At 43.4% G+C, this 22969-nt stretch overlaps 1 protein-coding gene across 2 annotated transcripts; it reads right to left on the bottom strand.

Annotated features, from left to right (window-relative positions):
• Positions 1-9053: 9053 nt before the first annotated feature.
• VDAC3 (voltage dependent anion channel 3) lies at positions 9054-22969 on the bottom strand. Of its 2 annotated transcripts, XM_047717207.1 has the most exons (10): positions 22836-22969; positions 20077-20145; positions 18700-18749; positions 17702-17704; positions 15277-15429; positions 14479-14531; positions 12335-12562; positions 10898-11048; positions 10012-10069; positions 9054-9576 (listed from the first exon to the last, which is right to left on the bottom strand). In XM_047717207.1, exons 2-10 carry the CDS (start codon positions 20141-20143, stop codon positions 9485-9487), a joined length of 855 nt encoding a protein of 284 aa, XP_047573163.1. In that variant the 5' UTR covers positions 20144-20145; positions 22836-22969; the 3' UTR covers positions 9054-9484. The 2 variants fall into 2 exon arrangements, with proteins under 2 accessions (XP_047573163.1, XP_047573164.1); XM_047717208.1 differs by lacking the exon at positions 17702-17704.

The following is a 22969-nucleotide window of genomic DNA, read 5'->3' as shown; positions in this document are numbered from 1 at the left end:
GTTTGCCTCTGAAGTCTTTTTCTAAGTATCTCTAGGTTTTTCAGTTTCCATAAAAATAAGAATTACATAATGTGTTTACTTCTCTTTTTCAAATAACTTTCTTATTTCACTACTATTATGTTTGCACACTAATACACATGAGCAGGAGAGGAAAGCAGTGAGGGACACAGCCAGCGCCGCTGCAGTCCCCTCCTGTTAGCACACACGCACACATGTTGGCTCTTCAGCAGAAACCTGACAAGAGGGTGTGTCCCGGGATGGAATTTTTGTGAAAAAATGTATCACACTTCGGTGCTCGGCCTCTCCCAGTTGACTCTGAACTTAGCCTCTTGGGGGGGACAGTGGGGAGGCAGTCAGTTCACGAGTTCAGGGCTAAGGGCCTAGCAGAAAAATGCACTTCATCTTTCTTCTTGGCTCAAGCAGCTACCCTCCTCCCCCCAACCCACACACCCTCTTGGAGCTTCGGAAGCCAGAGCTCCTCCAGCCTCCCCAGCAGGGCTCACAAGCCCCATTTCCTTCTGGAGCCAGAAAGGTGACAGGGATGAGGGACACTGACCAGGTGTGAAAAGTTCTTCATCTCCACAAGGAAATGTGCTTTCTCTGTTTTTTTTTTAAGATTTTTATTTATTTATTTAACAGATCACAAGTAGGCAGAGAGGCAGGCAGAGAGAGAGGGGGAAGCAGGCTCCCCGCTGAGCAGAGAGCCTGATTCGGGGCTTGATCCCAGGACCCTGAGACCATTACCTGAGTCGAAGGCAGAGGCTTAATCCACTGAGCCACCCAGGGGCCCACTTTCTCTGATTTTTAAAGTGACATTCGAGGCCTTTCATTTCCCCACTTCTGATAAAACCATAGATTCAAGAAAACGTTCGATTTCCTCCTAAGTTTATAAGAACAATAACAGCAAGACAGTGTCAGCTCGCCGGCGGCGTCCTGAGAGAAGGGCCGCAGGAGCAGAAGCCCGGGAACCCAGGTGGGACACAGAGCCTCGGAATGACTAAGCACGAAGCGGGTCTGGAGCACCCCTCCCTGGCCTGTCAACCTGACAGAGCGGTTGTCACCCCCGTCCCCCGTCCCTTCCCCACGAGGGCCAGGGGGCGGGCGAGCTCTGGCAGAGGATGGGTCATCTAGGAGGGGCGAGCGGACGCTGGGAAGGGGCACCCCTGCCCTGGCCGCTGGAAAGTGTCTCATCTGAGTCTCTCATCAGCAGCCTCTTCCTGTGAAAATGCACACACTCCTTGGACCAGGGGAACTCCGAGGACCCCCACATCCTCGCTGGGATCTGGTCACCACCAGGTCACCGTCTGCAGAAGAGAGCTGCATGGGGCCGCGGAGCACTGTGGAGACCCTGCCTCCCCCGTGGCCGGGCTCCTCTCAAGGGGTAGAATCTGCAGGGAGGACAGGTGACAGCTTCCAAAGGAGCTTGAGCTCCCCAGTCATTGCTCTTTTACTTTATTTTCTGCTTTTCTGAGAGGACTGAGCTTTTGAGCAAATATGTAAACACACTTATTCATTTTTAACAAGACAATTTTTAAAATTAAGTCCTCTTGGCTCCTCGGAATAAGCTGCGGAATTAAAAACAAAACAAAAGAAACCCAACCTTTCCATCATTCAGAGAATGTGGCCTGTCAAGTTCTAGGGTGTCGGGGAGTTCATGCGGTTACACAGTGAGGCAGGAAGAGGGCTCTGGAAGGTCCTGCAGTTGTGTTCCATGGAGCCCTTGGGTGGGGGAGACCGTGTTCACGCTGCGCCTTCAAGTGCGCCTGCCGGAGGGGGTCCTGGAGTCGGGAAGGGCTGGGCCCCTACCCTGTTCCTCACCGGGCCCCGAGGCCTCACGTGGGGCTGAGAGGAGCTCTGGGGGGACGGTGTAGGGAAAGGGGCTGCGCCGGGCCTGGCTCAGAATAGGGCTCCATACACTAGCGTGTATACACATACACTACCTTGCCTTCTTTTGTGGACGATTCCCCTCAGGTGGACTGCTTGGAGGAAAACTTTAAATTAGATGATGGAGAAAACGAATAGAAGAAAATAAGCCACAGTTAGTTGAACAAGACAAAACAGCCAGAGACTACAAGAAAGCGGAGAATGGGTTCTCCGGGGCTAGGTGGAAGAAGACTGATGAGACCTGTGGAATACGGTTAAATTCTCATGAAGGAGGGAAATGTAGCCCTATCCTTGCATTATCACCCCCTTAGAGCTTTTCCTAGCACTTTATCCTTTATTATTGAAAAGACAACGAAACAACCCTGAGGCATATTATGAAAAAAAGGGAACAGTCACCTCCATCATCCCCCCACGTTGAGACATTGGTCTTTGGAACACCCGGAGCTGGCCAGGCACTGGGGAAATGAAGGCACAGAATGAGAAGACGTTTAGGCAGCCAAATAGTCAGAGGACCAGAGTAAGCCCCAGGCTTCCCGAGCTCCTCTCAGCCTCTCCCTCTGAGCAGCTGTCAGACCGTGTCCTCAACTGTGGTCTCTAGAAAAAGGGAGGACTGTGCCGTAGGCCTGGGAGGAGGGTCCGAGAAGGAACCCTGGCAGGGGATTAAGAACCTGGAAGCCCAGGAGGAAAGGGTGGGAGGTTTCTCCTGCCTGTATTTATAAAGGGAACATGAGGAATTCAACTGATTTAAAGTAAGGAGTTCCAGACTTAACAAAGGTGATCAGCTGTTCTCTAATCTCTACTGGCTAGAACAAATAGAGAACTTAAGAGAGGAAAAGAGGTTTGGGCTACAGTAGGATGGGCAGTTCCCTTGCCTTTCCCCAAGGCTTGAGATTTGGAGGTTCAAAGGAAACCCAAATGTAGACGTACCAAATCAGGAGTTGGTAGCGTGTTTGGGAAGGGAGGTAAAAAAGGAGCCAGACTCACCTGTAAGCCAGAAGGCCCCGGGACTCCACAACAGGGCCATCATCTTCTCGTGGCAGTGACAACAGCGACACCCAGTGGGGTCCAGTGCAATTGCAACCGTGACCATCTTCCCAGCCAGAACCTTTTTAAATTGGCGGCAGTGAAATCACCTCCCAGAATAATAATTACACCATAATTCAGAGAGGCGCTGCAAATGGCAGTATCCGTTTCTTTGGTGGCCGCAAGAAAATACGAGTACTTGCCGAAGGAGAACTTCAGTCCGTATGCAGAAATCCCCATGACTTGGAAGCCAAGCCAGGCCCACCTGCCTACTGGCTCATTTTCATCCATTTCAGTAAACACCCACTGGGTGCCTGTCATGTGCCAGGTGTTGGCCTGGCCACTGGAGGTAGGGAGGCAGAAAGACCTCTTGTAGTTCACAGGCAGGAGCGGGGGAGGGGTAAGCATAAAGGCCATACAGTGTGATTGTTGCCGCCTCCAGGGTGGGGAAGCCTTCACCGAAGAGGCAGACATTTGGCGGAAACTCCAGGAGCAAAGTGGACAGTGAGAGCATTGGGGTCACTTTGGGAGTCAGGGGTTTTAGAAGCCCGCAGACCGTCCGAGAAGAGGGTCTGACTGCAGCTTGCCGGGAATGTTTGAAGGTCACGAGGGCCGTCTGAGATGCGGCTAAGCTCTGGGAACAGCCTTCGGAGGCAGCTGTCAGGAAGATAGGACCAGTCATTTTCAAGAGCCGAGGGCAGCGGGCACGTGGGGATCCCAGGAGCTGTGCCGAAGCACAGACTCCACTCCCCCAGCACCTCAAGGTCTGCATTCGTTTGCTCAGCGGACAAGCCCCCGCCCTGGGAGCACACACACTCTGAATGCTGTCCTGTTCTCGGGGTCTCCCGCGACGTGGCGAGCCCACCGTCAGCATCACACCCCGGCCTCTCTTCACCCTCGTAGTCCCGCCACCAGGAGCAGGAGGGGCCATGAATGGTACATTTGGGAAGAATGAACCGGGCATGTTGGGGTTAGTTCCTTCCTCTGGGAAGCGCTAGAAATCCCTGTCCTCCGTTCCACCCTGCCTGGGCCTGGGGGAGGCCTGCCCTGGCCCCACGCTGCTGTCACTCTCGCCCTCAGCGAGTGTCAAGTAGCCTTCATCAGACAATGCAGCTTTTGGCTTCTGTCCACTTGTTTAGAACCTGAGGAAGAATGGTGCTTTTATGTGACCCCCTTTATTCTGAGAAGGCCTCTGAGGCTATCAGAATCTCCGAGGACGGGCAGATGTCATCTGAAAAAGCTACTCACACAACACCAGGGTGTAGAAGCAGAGAAGGCTGAGGATGGAACCGAATGTCCACATTCAAGGGAAGGCAAAAGAGAAGACGATTCGATTCTAAAGGGCAACAGCCGAGAGTTCACAGAGCATGCGTGATCAGAGGCTGTCCTCTTACAGGGAGGTTGGGCTTCCTGTGCAGCAAACACGGCAACCCTCCTGTGTGTGCAGGGACCCGAAGCTGGGGCAGCCCACAAGCGGCTTCAACCGTCTTAGAGCGCCTCCCGGCCGAGGTTCCAGAACCCAGGGGCTGGGCCGTGTTACTGGTGAGCTTCCAAGAACAGACACTTAGTAAGGAAACTTTGGGACATTAGCACTGTCCTCTGTTCCTTCAGCAGTGATGCTCAGAGTATGAAGATGGACTAGCAAAGCATCGTGTTGGCTTCTGATCTCCTGGAGAGCTGATCTTTAAAATGAGATGTGCAGCGTGCCCGGGTGGCTCAGTTGGCTAAGCGTCTGCTTTCGGTTCATGTCATGACCCCAGCCCTCCTGTCAGGCTCCCCGCTCTGTGGGGAGTCTGCTTCTCCCTCTCCCACTCCTCCTCCCCCCTGCTCATGCCCTCTCTCAAATAAATAAAATCTTGAAAAAATAAATAGGATATGTAAACATCAATCTCTTAAAATTTAATAAAGACCTCACACCTATTAGTTTATCATAAGAAACATCAGTACTTTGATCTGTTTGGGTAACTCTCCTAAGGGCGGTAGGAGCCCCTGGTGTTTCTTGCCTTGGCCAATGCCTTGGGGCTCACTGTCCCCTCAGACTAGGGGACACATTTTCTGCTGAACTGCACTCACACTGACCACCCATTAGATATGGGGCCTGCTGTGCTGCCACAAGGGGCTGTCTGCCTTTTTAAACAATAGTAATTAGGAAAGTATTTCCCTAATTACAGAAATAAATTTACTTTAGGAAACCAGAAAAATATAGTAAAGTATAAAATCAATAAAAATTATTCATGATTCCAACTTCCTGAAATAATGAATATTAATATTTTGGAGTATTTTCTCCTATTTCCATATATACTTTTTTTTTTAAAGATTTTTATTTATTTGACAGATCACAAGTAGGCAGAGAGGCAGGCAGAGAGAGAGAGAGGAGGAGGCAGGCTCCTTGCTGAGCAGAGAGCCCGACGTGAGGCTTGATCCCAGGACCCTGGGATCATGACCTGAGCCGAAGGCACAGGCTTTAACCACTGAGCCACCCAGGCGCCCTCCATATATACTTTTTTAAAAAAGATTTATTTATTTGAGAGAGAGAGAGAGAGAACATGAGTGGGGACGGGGATGCAGAGCGGGGAGAGAATCTCAAGCAGACTCCCCAGTGATTGCAGAGCCTGATGGGGGCTTAATCCCATGACCCTGAGATCATGACCTGAGCCAAAACCAAGAGTCAGATACCTAACAAATTGACCCACTCAAGTGCCCCAACGTATACTTTTAAAAAAAATAAAATTGAGATTCATTTTTTACTCTGCTTTTTCTATTTAAATTCTATTGTGAACAATCCTCAATGGTTATTCTTCAAAAACCTGATTTTTAATGACTAAACAATGTGCCACTTGATGAATATACACACTATCATTTAACCATGCCCGTTACACATATGGAAATGTTACACATTTTCTCTATGATCAAGAACTCCACGATGAGCATCTCTAATGATTTCCTTAAGGCAAATTCCTAAGAGCAGAGTCACTGAATCAAGGAATCCACTGACATAAAATACACATAAACTAGAATGTCAGTTCTATGTTCCCAATGCAAAGCTGACAGGCCAAAGGCCTGACAGGCCTGTTAAGGCCAAAGTAAGTTACCTTGAGAGTAAGGCTCAAAAGGCAACACCAAGGGTCCTAGCAGTGTCCTGAACGAGTTGATTTAAAATTTAAATAAAATCAAATTAATGCCCTAGGAGTTACAGGCTAATCTGGGGGGAAAGGAGAAGATGAAGAGGGAGAATGAGGAGGAGACAGCTGGGGGACGGAGTGGAGGTGCTTGTGTGCATTTCACGGAGAGAGGGAGCTACTGAGAACCCCACTGTGAAAACCACCAGGAAGTACTAGACCACCTCTCATGGCTTTCCTTCCTGGACTGCTGGACTCCAAGATGTCTGCATTAAGACTGTGTCATACAAGGTGACCCCTGCATAAGCTCCGGAAACATGCGGGTCCGTCTGCGACAAGCTGCACACCACAAAGCAGTGAGCGTGGGCAGCAGTGGCCGGCCCGCCTCAGCGCCCCCCAGTGCTCGGGCTGTGCGGGGTTCTGCTGGCGACAGGTAACTAGACACGGGTGCCAACAGAACGAAGTTGTCGTGTACTCCTCTCACTCCCTTTTCCTTTCCTGTGGTACTTTATCTCCTGTAGTGGTGGTTCAATCCACAAAGATAATGAGAAAGTCAAATTACATCATGTGGTTGGTATCACAGATCTTTTCCAACAGAAGGGGTGGTGAATGGAATTTGGCTGCTAGTAAAGATGATCTTTGGGCGGGGGGAAGGTGGGGAATATCTTGCAGCGCTAACATTTTTCAAAAAGCAACCATTGTGTCTACTTGTATGACTCATTTGGAAACTGAGCAAGAATCTGAATAGGTGAATCAGAGTTATTAAATGATCAGTAAATATATGAAAACAGCTCCATCTCAATGGCAATTAGGGAAATACAAATTAAAATAAGATGCCATTTTTCATTTCTAAGACTGGTAAAAATTTTGAAGTTTGAGGCCATTCAATGCTATTGAGGATGTGGAAAATGGGCACTCTTGGGGCACCTGGGTGGCTCACTGGGTTAAAGCCTCTGCTTTCGGCTCAGGTCATGGTCCCGGGGTCCTGGGATAGAGCCCTGCATCGGGCTCTCTGCTCCACAGGGAGCCTGCTTCCTCCTCTCTCTCTCTGCCTGTGTCTCTGCCTACTTGTGATCTCTGTCAAATAAATAAATAAAAATCTTAAAAAAAAAAAAAAAGAAAGAAAGAAAGAAAGAAAGAAAGAAAGAAAGAAAGAAAGAAAATGGGCACTCTTGACCACCAATGGTAGAAATATAACTTGGTATAAATTTCTGAAGGACAATTTTGTACTACTTATTAAATGTATATGCCCTCTGATTTAGCAATCTCAAATTTAGTTCAGAGGAAATAGAATTAAAAATTGAGTTCTTCCAGAGCTCCCAGCTGTCTTGGTTGGTACAAAGCATGTGACTCTTGTGAGTTCAAGCCCCATGTTGGGTGTAGAGATTACTTAAAAATAAAAAAAAAACAAAAAAAGTCTGAGGTCTTCCACTGACCTACTTACATTCCAAGTGCTCAACAGCCACATCTGCCTAGTGGCTACCATATGAGGCAAAGCAGACAGATCATTTTCACCATCAGAGAAAGATCTAGGCAGCGCTACTATGGAAATATTTACAAAAGTGGACAAAAATATTCAATGCAGTATTGTTTATAAACCAAACAATGTAATACAGTAAAGAGGGGAATAGTTAATATCACCTTTATAAGTCAAATAGAATAAAAAAATGTGAGGCAGAGCTATATAAACAAACAGAAAGAAGACTGTGATATGTCAGATTTAAATGTACATTGTAGGGCACCTGGCTGGCTCAGTTGGTTAGAGCACGAGACTTTTTTTTTTTTTTAAGGATTCATTTATTTATTTGACAGACAGAGATCACAAGTAGGCAGAGAAGCAGGCAGAGAGAGAGGGGGAAGCAGGCTTCCCGCTGAGCAGAAAGCCCGAAGCGGGGCTCGATCCCAGGACCCTGGGATCATGACCTGAGCCAAAGGCAGAGGCTTTAACCCACTGAGCCACCCAGGTGCCCCGAGCACGTGACTTTTGAACTCGGGGTTGTAAATTCAAGCCCCATGTTGGGTATAGACATGACTTAAAAATAAAATCTTTAAAAAAATAAAATAAAGGGGTGCCTGGGTGGCTCAATCAGTTAAGTGTCTGCCTTCAGCTCAGGTCATGATCCCAGGATCCTGGGATCGAGCCCCGCATCGGGCTCCCTGCTTGGTGGAAGCCTGCTTCTCCCTCTCCCACTCCCCCTACTTGTGCTCCCTGTCTCTGTCAAACAAACAAATAAAATCTTCTAAGAAAATAAAGTATACTGCAAAACAAGATGTGCATTTTTCACATTTTATAAAAATATTTATGTAATCTCTAAAGACACTGAAAAATATTTGCAAGCATTGAACTGCTAGAGATAGTAGATAAAGGGACTGGAGAGAGGAATGGGAATTTTCACTTTTTTTGTGTCTGAGTGCATTTGTTGCAACCAGTATATATTGTTTTTAGAAAGAGATTTCAAAAAGACTTCTGTTTTTAGAAAGGAAGATGTTTACCGGTAAGCCCTGAAGGTATTACAGCCTATTCATTTCTTTTTGGAGCTGGTATCTCCATTCTTTGGTTATTTTGTCTAGATCCAGTACTCAAAGCACTTTCCTGAGGCCCTAAAGGGAGCCACAGATGGGTCTGCTCCAGCCCTAGCTTCCTCCTACCAATCTCTTCCCAACAGCATTTCCCCTACTGTGTTCTTCCCTTCGCCCATCCTTCTGCTCACTCCCCTCCCCCCACTCTTTCTCAGCCGCTTACACCACCAGTATGACCCTGCTTTACCACAGTGCAGTAGGAAGCAGGCACCCCAGCAGATGTGCCTCTGCCCGGTGGAACAAAACTCCCGGTTTCAGTCCTCGGCCTGAGTGTAGAAGGGCAGCGGGCCAGATAAACGAGAGGGGGAGGGGTAAGCGAGAGCACTCGCGTGTCAGACGTACCATTCTAAATACAAATCCCACCCACCACCAATGAGAGGATTTTTTCAAAACAAAACCAATCACACCAAATACAAGAAAACCACCACGAGCAAGTCACATGACCGATTATGTTCCAAATGTGATGGGTTTATTTTATTTTACTCTGATGCAAAACCAAAGATTCCACTACAGCACAGAGACCAATATATTAAAAGGTCATGAAAAAGTGGCGTGGGACATGCAGGACGTGATGTACTGGAGGACCGGGTCATTTCCTGTGTAACATGACACTACACTGTCGCTGAGGAACACATTAAAAATAACACTGCGGAACTCAACTGAAATGTGGCACAAACATGACAACTTCCAGGCATGCCTTCAAGTACCTCCCTTCGGATGGACTTGCGATCTCTAGACTTCAGCATGGGGAGGATTACAATTCTTTGGAAGAATAAAAAGTTCACACTTTTGAAATTTCACAGAAGAATTTTAAGGCCAAAACATAGTGGGTTCTCCTCACCTCCAGGGACAAATTGGATGCTTTACTCAAAACCACGTTAAGCTTCTAGCTCAAACCCTAACCCAACCTTGTGGCCTCCTGCGCTGAAGTTCTTGCCATCGACTAAAGCTGACAGGGTCAGTTTGACGCCTGAAAGAAGAAAACACCACAATCACTCGTTATAGTAAGCATTACACGCTTATCTTCATTTTCTAGAAACAACAGACAGAGTCAAGGGCACAGATTACAGCCGGGTGTGAGAGTTGCAGGCATTCAGGTCTGACTAAATCAACACAGGTTATCTATAATCCTCTGATCTGCAATGAGCAAAGCATAATCACGGCAAATCACCTGGAGTTCAGGGTTAAGAAAAATGCGCCACAAGCCAGAGTGACCAAATTATAGTAAGAAATCTATAAAGACTTGTTAAGCACAGGCACTTGATCGGTTTTACTTTGTATGAACAACCAATTGTGACAAAATGGTCTGAATTGACCTACAGTTGACTGTAGGTTTTATAGGTTATTTTCATTATTCCTCCATTACCTCCAACCCAAGCCCATTGTTATTAATTCCTTTACTCACCCGGTCGAAGGGTCTGAGTATAACCCAGTCCAATCAGGCTGGCATTATTTACTTTAGCCTAAGATTAGGAGATAAAATAGAAACAGTTAGAAAACAATCAACTTCATAATATGTAAGTCCAGTACAACCACTATTTCATGCATCAGATTTCCAAAACTAAAGCAACTTCGGGCCAATCTAGAACTACCAAAACTGAAAATTTAATTAATAAAAAGGTATAAGTCTCTTCAGTTAATAGGACTGGTAGGGATAGTAGGGTCCTTGAGAATGCACGCTTAAAGGCCTCAAGCAAAATTTTTAAAACACTGTGCGTCCAAACACCCCTGGTGTACTGAATTTTTTGAGATGTCAGTTTACAACCTCTGACAGTGGTTAGAACACGAACTCTGGTGAGAGAAGATCTGGATTCCAATCGTGACACTGCCACATTTTTGGGGCTTTGGGCAAGTTACCTGACCTTTCCAAGTCTCAGTTCCCTCATCTATAAAATGGGCATGAGGATACTACTCACCACATGGAGTAGTTGGGAGGATTAAATGAGATATTACACATTAAGCCCTTAGCACAGTACCTGAAATTTGAGAGCTCAATTAGTGTCATTATTAATAAGAATTACTAATACCAACAGGAATAGTAATCAAATCCCATGAATTTACAGATAAGAAAATTTTGAGGCCAAAGAGATGACTCCATAAGGTCAGACAACAGCCAAATAATTATAGGAAGAACTAGGACTAGAATCCACATTCCTGGACTTGAGGTATAATACTCTTTTCACTATATAATGACCGGCTCACTAAAGTCAATAAAGAACATGCACACACCAACCAAATCACAACACTCATTTACAACTTAGCTGAAGCCCAATCTCACAGCAAGTTCTTACAGACAGAGAAGTTCTACAGTCCAGCTTGTATTTAGCAGCAATGCCAAAACGGGTGTTGTTACTGCCGGCCGTCCAAGCAAGGTTTATTGACGTTTCTATCTTCTCGTTAACCTTCTGGTAGATAGACCCTCCAAATTCGGTGCCATCATTCCTATTTTGATAGTATAAGAAAAAGTCATACTAGTTTGTACCACTCTTATCATATGGAAACAAATTCTAAGACTGTTTAGACAAGAATCTCATTTTCCAACTCACCTATTTCAGCAAACTTCTAGTATAAATGACTACCAAAGAAAACAAGGAACTAAATCCAGTTATGTAATTTATAACTGGCTAATTAAAATGTAATTAACATTTGATTCATTTACTCAGCTCCCCACAATGTAAATTTCTTAGGCATAATTCAATTATGCACAAAGGCAGATACTTCAGGGAAATATGATCTATAAGTCTATGAGATGTTGAAAGAATTCAGAAACCTGAAAGTATAGTTCAATAAAGATTTCTGCAAAACAAAAAACACAGCAGCACAAGAATAAGCCAATTCCGAACTTCACTTGAAACAACGATGAGTCCAAAAGCACCACCCCCACAATACCTTAGGGCGTACCGCTCTAGAGATGTGCCTAAGTTACTGCTTTGAAGCATCCCAGAACTTAGTCCCTGAGTTTTCATGGTTTTTCCGATTGTACTGTTTCATCATTTTAACGCCACTGTCTATACCACTGCTTGACTTTATTTCAGGCATCATAGTGAACTGGAATGTCTAGTGGAGAGCAATCTAATGCTTCAAAAACACAGAGCTCTTCCTTTTTTTCTTTTTCCTGGTATATTAAAGTGCCCAGTAGGCCAAGACATAAACTATAATTTAAAAGTTCAAATTCATTTAACCAAGAGGATGCAACCTACAGCATTGAATCCAGGATTGCTTTGAGGATTTCTACTTCTGAATGCCATAGGGGCGGTTGGATTGTGACCAAGAGTACCCAAAAACCTCCGCAGAATCACTGGGGATGGTCCAGGATGCTCACATCAATTACACGGTTGCTCTTCATGATCCAGACCTACTTCCCGATACTGCCAAGCTGAGTAAGGCACCAGAGGAAGCAGAAATATCTCCAAAGGATCCCTTTTATCAGAAGGTGACCTATGCCCGGGCTTTCTCCCTCCTAGTGGTTCTTGTAACAGATTCTAGACCTCCCTAAAGTTTGGTGTACAGGCTGAGAGGCTAGTAACTACCAGTAGCACAGCACAATGCACCAAGTGCACTAACCGTGGGCAGTGTTTTACTGACTGGGAAACTAGTACAGTGAGGCTGGATGTCCACCAAAGCATAGTAAATGCAGGAATGATCACTTCTAACCTTCTCGACGTGCTAATGGCTACCCTCTTCTTGGGCAACGGCACTGGTAAAGGCGGAATAAATGAAAAACTCACACGTGAGTGTGCAGCTGGAAGTCCGCAGCCTTGTAACCCAGGGCGAAATTGTTCTGTGATAGTTTGGATTTGGCTGTGTCAAAACTCATCTGATAGCCAGCAAGCCAGCCTTCAAAAGCTAACACAGCCCAGCCATAGATGGTTGGTCCAGAAAAATCAATATCAACGTTACTGCCAAGACTGAAACAATCCCGTTTATACGAGGCCTTCAATTTTCCACTCTTCTTTCTGTAAGAAATAAAAACATGAGTTTCTACTACCGTCCAGAGTAATATCCTCTCTCTCCACCAATATAAATATTATTTTGATAAATGGCGTACATATAATAAAGTTTCAAATGACAGCACTACAAATATAATTTTGTTAGGATTAGAAATGCATATACTGGGGCCCGTGGGTGGCTCAGTCGGTTAAAGCATCTGCCTTCAGCTCAAGTCGTGATCCCAGGGTCCTGGGATCGAGCCCTGCATCAGCTTCAATGCTCAGTGGGGTCTGCTTTCCCCACCACTTGTACAATCTCTTGCGTGCGCACTCTCTCTAATAAATAAAATCTTTAAAAAAAAAAAAAAAAAAGAAACGCATATACTATTCTTACCTATTCTTCACTGTAAGTTCAAATGATATCATGATTAATATCATAAAGGCATGAATAAAAGTATAAAAAGGAATAAGCTACCTCAGTATCAAATAATCTGAATATGTATTTATTCATGAGAACCCAAATTTCTTTAAATGTTTTTAAAATGCCCAAATGCTATAAAACGTAACACCTGACACACTTCACTTCTAAGTAATTAACCTATCATGAAAAGAAGTGTATTTTTTTAAGGATACAATCCTTTAGTAAACATATTCATTTTTCCTTAAGGTCAGTGTTTTCTCCCTGGACAACATTAGATGGATGGAAGAGACGGATATACTTCTGAAGAATGGTACAGAAAACATGAAATTGATTTTTATCATCCTTGTCTTTAATCAGGCTTCTGAGAATATTTGTCTGGAAGATAACTCAAGTGTGTGGCAGGAATGATACACATGTTGTTACAGCTGAAGAAAAATGCCACTTTGCCCTTTTCTAGCACCAACCCATGTGAGGCAGACAGGAAACAACATGATCTCTGTTTTTTAGACAAAGAAATTGAAGCACAGAGGTTAGGAGATTTCTAAAGGCTAAAAAAGGACGTCAGTAGCAGAACTATTACTTATAGTGTTCCACAGCCAGTAGATAACACTGGTTTCTTAAGAAATTAACCTCAGCAAAATACCACATCCATGAATCTTAGAAGCGCTTAAGAAATATCTAGTTTTGGGGCGCCTGGGTGGCTCAGTGGGTTGAGCCTCTGCCTTCGGCCCAGGTCATGATCTCAGGGTCCTGGGATCCAGCCCCACATTGGCCTCTCACCTCAGCAGGGAGCCTGCTTCCGCCCCCTCCCCGCCCCCCGCCTGCCTCTCTACTTGTGATCTGTCAAATAAATAAATTAAAAAAAAAAAAATCTAGTTTTGGGGGTACGTGGGTGGCTCAGTGGGTTAATAAGCCTCTGCCTTCGGCTCAGGTCATGATTTCAGGGTCCTGGGATCAAGCCCCACATCAGCTCTCTCCTCAGCAGGGAGCCTGCTTCCCCCCCTCTCTCTGTCTGCCTCTCTGCCTACTTATGATCTCTCTCTCTCTGTCAAAGAAATCAATAAAATCTTTAAAACAAAAACAAAAAGAAGAAATATCTAGTCTTGGAACGCCTGCTGGCTCAGTTAGTAGAGCATGCAACGCTTGGTCTCACAAGGGTGTAAGTTTGAGCCCCACACTGAATGTAGAGATTAAATAGAAAAGCTTAAAAAAAAAAAAGAAAGAAAGAAAGAGAGAGAAATATCTAGTCTCAAACGCTTCTAGCTCCTGAACTTTTCCTATAATGTGCCTCTGGACTAGCTTTGTATTTTTGTTCATCTGTTCAATTTTCAAATCAAAACTTTACCCTACTTCAAAGGAATCCTCCTATCTCTTTACTGTACACACAAGGTCCTCTGGTGTTCCTAACAGCAACCTCCTAAGTTTTCCCTGGATCTAACGTTTCATTGCAATTCCCCAGTCTAAAGTGCTCTCTCCCTACAGTCTACAAAAACATTTCAGAAAATGGGGTTTGGATAATTACCCTGTGTTCGGTACAAATATGGTATCAAGAGTCAGTTTCAACCCTTCAGCCAACTGAAAAACAAAGATTTAAAATAAACAATTAGTAATTTTCTGGTTTTTTGACCAAATATTAAGTTACTTACTAAATTATGTCTTTATCCTTCCCCTCCCCCTTACCTCCAGGTTTCATCAGATTCTGTCACCAAAAACCAGGTTTAAATGTATAGGTCAAATTCTATCACAGCCAATAACATTAATTACAGTAAAAAAACAACAAAATTCCAATACAACCAAGTAATCTTGATACTCTCTTGAAATTACTGTAATGAGACAACCCAACATTTAACAAGTCAACCTAAGGAATTTATTCAGTTACTCATATGTCATCTATGGTAGTGTGCATGTAGACATACCTCAAAAAACAGTGCCCTGTACATAGCAAATACTTAACGAGTATCTGCTGATAAATTTTTCTCTGTGAAGACATGAGAGAATTTGAAACAGTTTTCTATGGAGCCAATTTTGCAACAATTACAAAATAAAATCAAACTGCCTCACTATGAATAGTTTGGTTTACCCAGGAGAGGCTCAGTTATAAACAGAACTGGTCAGAACAAAGATGTAATGTGCTAATTATGCACTCACAAAGATGTATTTCTAGAAATCTAAGACATATCAAAGATGGCCACATGCAGAGAAAAAAATATGGCTATTATCTAGGTTATAAGATCTCGCTCACACTGTATTTGGGGTTTACGGATCATTTTATCTGCAAGATAAATTTAACCTACAAATAACTCCCAATGCTTTCTCTTACCTTATTCTCCAAAGAGATTTCTGTTCCAAGAGTATTGTCTGTATTCCATTTCTGGGTGAAGGTAAGTCCATAGTTACAGATCTTATATTTGGTCTCTAGGTTGCCTGATGCTTTCCCTGTATCAGTGTAGGCATGACCAGAAGTGGAAAATTCCTGATAAGCAAGAAAAATAATTACTTTATTTATTTATTTATTTATTTTGACAGAGAGAGAGATCACAAGTAGACGGAGAGGCAGGCAGAGAGAGAGAGAGAGAGGGAAGCAGGCTTCCTGCTGAGCAGAGAGCCCGATGTGGGACTCGATCCCAGGACCTGAGATCATGACCTGAGCCGAAGGCAGCGGCTCAACCCACTGAGCCACCCAGGCGCCCCGAAAAATAATTACTTTAAAATCAACTCATCAAACAGGAAATATTTCAGAAGGTAGTGTTGAATGCATCAGAAACCAATATAGTTTGTTACCACAAAGTATTTCCTGCTTTCTTATTTCTAAAGTTTAATCAGTTTCAGACCTTTCCATTGTTCCACCTCTCTTACTGATACTTCTTGTTCCATAAACTCTCTTACTAAAATGGGAATCTTAAATTCTTTCCTTTAGAACAGAAATATCTTTACTGAAAATAAATGCCTTTACTAAAAAAGACAAAAATATCGAATCTTAAACATTTTACTTTCGTGACTTAAAAGAAGATTACTCATTCTCTATCATATCTTTCAAACTGCTGGTTAATTTTAAAGTCCTTAAAAATCCCCACACCAGAAAGGATTACCCACCCTCTTTTTTTTTTTTTTTTTTAAGATTTTATTTATTTGAGAGGGGAGAGAGAGAGTGAGTGAGCATGCAAGAGCAGGGGGAGGGAGAAGCAAACTCCCTGCTGAGCAGGGAGCCCCACGTGGGGCTCAATTCCAAGGCGCTGGGATCATGACCTGAGCCAAAGACTGATCCACCCAGGTGTTCCAGCCCTACCCTCTTTTTAAGAGAACTTCAGTGCATTAAATTTTTTTTATTTTTATTGTGGTAAAATACATCTAACATAAAATTTACCATTTTTAAGTATGCAGTTCAGTGGCGTGAAGTACAGTTACACCGTCACAAAAACTTTATTGCTTTGATCCACAAAACTATCGGTAAAACTTCTGGTATAAACAATCTCAATACTTGAAAGTATGGACCCACTTTTCACAACATAATGGAATGGCATAACTTGTCTTTCTCCCTTCTCCGCTATCTTTTTAAAGTGCTTTCTATCAAACAGTTACTATGAACACCTCAAAATATATCCTCCTCCCTAGGTAGGTGTCATTTTAGTCATATGACAATGAGCAATAGGAAACAGATCTCCCTCTAAAAGGAAGCAAACAGTCAACACCTGTCATTGACAATCTACGAACTGTCAAGAAATAAAGCTTCTGATTGGCCCTGTTTTCAGAGAACATTTCTGAAATGCTGCCAGCCCTGAGCAGGTCTGTGTCACTGCCCACAATATGAATCCTCCCTTTACCAAATAGCCTGTTCCCTAGCTCTAGCTCTAAGGCTGATGAAACAACTGGGAAACTATGATCTGTTTATCAACACCACGCAGGAAATTTTCCAAGAGAGTATTATGCTGCACACTTTAGGGCAAGGCCTCAGCACAAAATGACAAAATGCGAGTCATGTTTAATAGTCCACACAATGCGAGCACTGCTTTCTTTAGTAAATCCAACCATCCAGTGTTTTATTTTTCATTAATGTCCCTCATAAACTTGAAAGTATAGCATAGATAAACCTCAATTTCAGTGTTAGGAAAACTTCACACACAAAACTAAGGTAGAAGTGTATTTAGTCTACATCTTTTCCTTGTTACCATTATTTCTTAGTTTGAAGTTCTCTCAAAAGTCTAAAATACCTGAAGAACAAATCTTAAAGAAAAGGCCAGAATTTTTCTAAATTAAAAAATTTAGGGGTGCCTGGGTGGACTCAGTGGGTTAAAGCCTCTGCCTTCAGCTCAGGTCGTGATCTCAGGGTCCTGGGATGGAGCCCCACATTGGGCTCTCTGCTCAGCGGGGAGCCTGCTTCCCCCCTCTCTCTCTGCCTACTTGTCATCTCTGTCAAATAAATAAATAAAAATCTTTGAAAAAAAAAAAGTTTAATTGGCTCACAATTGCTTTAGTTTTTCTCTAACTTCTTCATTAGATCAAACAGTGCAAAATACATTTATAACATGCACATACTATCTATAGCTCTACAGTAAAGGCTAGTACGCAACGAAACCACCACAAAAATGTTATGTGAAGTAGATGGTATATGATACAAATATTAAGTGCGATCTAAGAACTGACTGCAATGGATGAATGGAGCAATGGGTGAAATTTATCCTAAATCAATACCAGAGACCAAAAGCAGCCATAAAAGCAAGCACACAAATATGCTCGGTTTTTCTTACCATCTGAATGAATAGTCCCACACCACAGCAGCATGGAAAGGAGATAAAATTTTAGTCGATGATTTTTGCAACACAAACCTAACTTGACCAAATTCTGAAACCCTATTCAAAGTTAGTATAATTTTTCTCTTTTAACAGAACCACGTAACAATATGCCATCCAGCAGTAGCTGCATATGTATTTATTTACCACGAGAAAAACCCAGGAAGAAAATGATAGTGACAAACCAGGAGTATGAGACAAAGTATCGTAAGAATTCCACATTCCTTTAGCTCCTCTAATGAAATTATTGTATCTGGAAATAAAATTAGCACTGGTTTAAACAGGTAAATACTAAAAAGATATGCTCTATGCTATCGGTGAGCAGAAACCAGAGAATACGGTGAATGTAAAATTAATTATTTGCTAGATTTACTGAATGAAAGTTCTGGTTATTCTGGTTAATGATACTTTGAAAATATGCCTGTATCCTTTACTATATTCTTAACTTCCAGTAAAAAAGACCTTACGAACATCCAATAAAAACTGCAGATTAAGCCTTTGTATGAATTTAGTTCTACATTTGTTTTGACCAATCATGAAGGGACAGACTATAATTTGTTTTTGTAAGAGGGCAATAAAACCTACTTGAACCCATCATAATGGAAGTAAGGTTTTTAGTACCCACATATGTATTCATTAAAGTATAAAGATATGATATGGGTCAGAAAAATACATATATTTTATATCTCCTGAGAGTAAAACTCAGCATATTCTTATTATGAGGGGGAGAATTCTTATTATTATTCTTATTATGAGAACATTTGTTCTCCCCCAAAATTCAACCTGATTGTCTAAGGCGAAGGCAAAGACGCTCACTGAAATCTGAGAGTGTGACGAAACTGCAGGGAGGACAGCATAGTGCCAAATGTAGACTGACTCACAGAACTAAACAATTTTTTAACAGGTTCCTTTAAGTTAATTATGCTACATCTATTAAAATTATATTGGGTACTCACCACTCCACTACAGGACTTGGTTTTCAGATCTATTTTGACCATGCCAAATCCTAGGCAAAAAGAAAAATACAGTAATGTACAAAATGTGATATTCACTCCAGTTTTTTTTTTTTTAACAATTTTTATTTTATTTGACAGAGAGAGAGATCACAAGTAGGCAGAGAGGCAGGCAAAGAGAGGGGTAAGCAGGCTCCCTGCTGAACAGAGAGCCCGATGCGAGGCTTGATCCCAGGACCCTGAGACTATGACCATGAAGGCAGAGGCTTAACCCACTGAGCCACCCAGACGCCCCTTCACTCCAGTTTTTACAATTTAGAGATTATGAAAACAGTCCATATGCCCTCTATATGGAAAATACACAGTATCCTCATTAGGTGAGAGTTCCATTAAAAACTGAATTATGGGGGCGCCTGGGTGGCTCAGTGGGTTAAGCCGCTGCCTTTGGCTCAGGTCATGATCTCACGGTCCTGGGATCGAGCCCCACATCGGGCTCTCTGCTCAGCAGGGAGCCTGCTTCCTCCTCTCTCTCTGCCTGCCTCTCTGCCTGCTTGTGATCTCTGTCTGTCAAATAAATAAATAAATAAAATCTTAAAAAAAAAAAAAAAACTGAATTATGAAATAAGTATAATTTTTAAGCTCTCAAAGAAAAAAATTATCAGAAAATATTATGCTTATGTAAGTACAGACTTAATTATACTAGTTAATAAGAAAAATCAAATGTATATAGCACAAAAATTGAAAGACTAAGTTTTAAAAATAAAAAACAGGAACACCTGGGTGGCTCAGTCATTAAGCATCTGCCTTGGCTCAGGTCATGATCCCAGGGTCTGGGATCAAGCCACACATTGGGCTCCCTGCTCAGTGGGAAGTGTGCTTCTCCCTCTCCCACTCCCCCTGCTTGTGTTTCCTCTCTTGCTGTGTCTCTCTCGTCAAATAAATAAATAAAATTAAAAATATATATCTGTCCATTTGGGATCAAGAATATGTTACTCCAAAGAAGTCAAAAGTTCTATCTTCATGCTCATAAAAATACCCATTATTTGGAGGAGGAAAAATGTACCCCCCACTTTAACTGTCTCCAGGGCTGGCCAGAAGGGACAAAAGTATTAAAAATTTCTACTACTTCATCTTACAGATAACATTAAATATGCAAATGTATATGCACACATATTTGTATATAATTGCTTTTAACGCTTATAAGGCACTCTACCTCTAAAGAGTTGAGTCTAATATCTGTTGATAGTTATCCCCTTAAATCTTGTGAAGTAGATTAATATTAACTTAACCTCATTTTACTAGCACTGCATCTTGCATATAGTAAGAAGCATTCAACACTAATCCTTACCCCAAACTGGAAATGTACAATAGCACACTTACCATATCCTTTATTGAAGACATCCTTCGCGGCCTTTCCTAGGTCACAGTAAGTCGGCGTGTTACACATATCTTATGAAGAAAAATAAGGACAAAAGAACAAAAAGAGCCATTTAGTATTTGCTCACCCAAAGTCTTAGTATTTAGTCCTGTGACAAGAGGTATATGGTTTTCTCTGCCTTTGCATCATTAATGCTTACACCCTAATGCAAGCAAAGTTAGGAGAAGGCATTCTGCTTCTTTACGAAGAACTTTCCAGGGGCGCCAGGGTGTCTCAGTGGGTTAAGCATCTGCCTTGGCTCAGGGCATGACCCCAGGGTCTGGGATTGAGCCCCACATTGGCTCCCTGCTCCGTGGAGAGCCTGCTTCTCCCTCTCCCTCTGCCTGCCACTGTGCCTACTTATGCTCTATCTCTCTGTCAGATACAAAGAACTTTCCAGAATATGGGATAATAAAAGGATTTTTTCATGAGATTCACAGAGATCATCTTTCTGACTGCATTTCAAAGAAAAATTTCTCAGAAGCTGAAGGAGAAGCTTTGTTAAATTGGACTTTTTACTTTAAAAAATATATATATACATATATGCAAACTTTACATTGGAAAAACATTTCTTGCGCTGTTATAAAGCCAAGAGCAACTAAAGTGACAAAGTAAAACTGTTTTGAAGAACTGTAAGAATAGATGCATTAAAAATCTTCAGGGTTGGGCGCCTGGGTGGCTCAGTGGGTTAAGCGGCTGCCTTCGGCTCAGGTCATGATCTCAGAGTCCTGGGATCGAGTCCCGCATCGGGCTCTCTGCTCAGCGGGGAGCCTGCTTCCTCCTCTCTCTCTGCCTGCCTCTCTGCCTGCTTGTGATCTCTCTGTCAAATAAATAAATAAAATCTTTAAAAAAAAAAAAAATCTTCAGGGTTAACATTTTTGCCACTGTGAAACTCAGCTCTTAAAATAATTACCATACTAATTGGAATGCATTCATTCAGAATATGTTCTCTCTCAAAGCTTTTTTAAAAATAAAATTGTATAATCTTACCCATTAACCACAAACAGGATAAATTCTACCTGCAGCAATTCTGCTTACCAAAAATTGGTGTATATTCTAAAGTTAAAGCCTTCAAAAATCAAAGGTGCCTCCAGTTTTCACCTTACCTACTTGGTACTCACAAAGCTTTTCTACTGCCGATATGGCTCTCATGTTGAAGTTCTCAGAAGTTCTGTCTACACGGATAAACATACCACCCCTCTGCCCTCTTGTCCTGCAACAGCCTCAAGAGCCACGTCTAGCCAACTGTAGAACCATCTCAAGTAGTCCCATTAGTCCAATACCAGAAAAATAGCAGAAAAATCCAGAGCACCAGCTATTCCATGAAATTACTGTCTGAATTATCTACACAATCAAACTAATAATTACTTATATTCAGCCTGGCTCTTAACCTGTCCCTCTACTAAGTTTCTGTCTATACCATCATATCTGAACACAATTTTAATTGTGATTTAAAATTTGTTCCTAATCTAAACCTGTCAAATATGACAGACATAGGTTAAGAGGGTGGAGTATAATACAAAATATATATATATAAAGAGAAAAGAGTATAGTAAAGGTGAAAGAGAAAGTAACGACACACGGCAATAAAACTTTGTCCTAAGCCAGGGTTTCAGAGTTCATTTCCAGGGCAATTGTTTTACAAGTCAATTTCCTGCATTCAAATTATCAATTCTAGACTATTTACACATTGCCAACTGCAATTTGGTACTACTCTTTTATTATTTCAGCCGATGCTGGTATCTGATGAAATCTGCCAGAAGTCTAAACATGAGGAGGTTGGTATAGAAAGGCAGGCCCTATATAGTCAAATAAAAATGTTATGTCTTTACAGTCGATTTTCATCTACTGACAAGAGAAAAGATACACTTAACTGTTTAGAAACATCCATCTGACGAGTCTTTTAGCATTTTGCTCTATTTTTTCAAAACCACTGCTAAAGACACTTTGCAGAAGTGTAGCCGGTTTAGTTTACTAAGTGATCTCAATTCTGCCTAGTTCAAGCTTACTTTTTCAGGCCCGTGATTCTGATGGGAAATGCACTGCTGGTATGATCAAGCAAAAAACAGAGAAGACAGAGACTTCATATCACTGGGGAGTCAAGCTATCATCGCACATTTCTATCAGCTCTACAAAATGCACCCGTTGCTCGTTGGCATGCACAACGCACGAGGTTGCTTTAGATGCAGACAGCCGGGGAAGGGTTAATTAGGTAACACTGCTTTACACCATTACTAACTTGACAGTCAAGAGCCCCTTTTGTTCCCCGTTTCGCCGCCTTCAGCTGCACACACAGCATCCTCCCCTTGGCGATAAGGAGTGCCACAGGGCTCCCCTGATACTGGACAACAATTCCAGAGAGGAAGCTGGGGGTGGGGGTGGGGTGGGTTTAGGGTTCGAGGACCCAACTTCCCTAGAAACCAACTCCTTTCTGGCCTGATGCCTACAAAGTCCTGTGGGCCCACCAGCAAGGGAGAGGGCGCTCCGAGCGCCGCTCCCCACGCCAGCGTCTCGGCTCCATCCCCTGAGGCGGTCGGGGGAGCAAGGTCCCCTCTGCCGTCCGCAGCCCGCCCGGGCCCGCGCCCCGTGAGGCTCCTCTCTCCCTTCCGAGCCCCCCGTTAGGCTCGCCTCCCGCTGGGTCCTCTGCTCGGTGGCGGGCCGCTACCCACCCCGGCCCCACCGGGCTGCCGGCCGCCCGGCCCACGGTCTCGAGTCCCCTCACCTCCAACTAGAGGGCCTGGCTCCGCTCTGCCAGGGCAACGCTGAAGGTCTTCTTCAAACCAACGCCGTCCGCGCCTGCGCGGCCTCACGCTCCCCGCGGCGCCTGCGCGCCCCTACCCGCCCCTCCCGCGCACG

Source organism: Lutra lutra, chromosome 2 (assembly GCF_902655055.1).
Source record: "Lutra lutra chromosome 2, mLutLut1.2, whole genome shotgun sequence".
In the NCBI taxonomy this organism is placed as follows: Eukaryota; Metazoa; Chordata; class Mammalia; order Carnivora; family Mustelidae; genus Lutra; species Lutra lutra.
Note: the sequence above shows the minus strand (reverse complement) of the source record. Positions and strands in the feature narration are given on the sequence as shown.

Bases quoted from the DNA above. Each gene is read 5' to 3' on its own strand.
- VDAC3 (XM_047717207.1), bottom strand. From the start codon at position 20,143: ATGTGTAACACGCCGACTTACTGTGACCTAGGAAAGGCCGCGAAGGAT. The intron at 11,049-12,334 runs GTGAGTTTTTCA...CTATCAAAATAG, and splicing joins TTCCAGCTGCACACTCACGT to GAATGATGGCACCGAATTTG. The intron at 9,577-10,011 runs GTGAGTAAAGGA...TTCTTCTTTCAG, and splicing joins TACTCAGACCCTTCGACCGG to GCGTCAAACTGACCCTGTCA.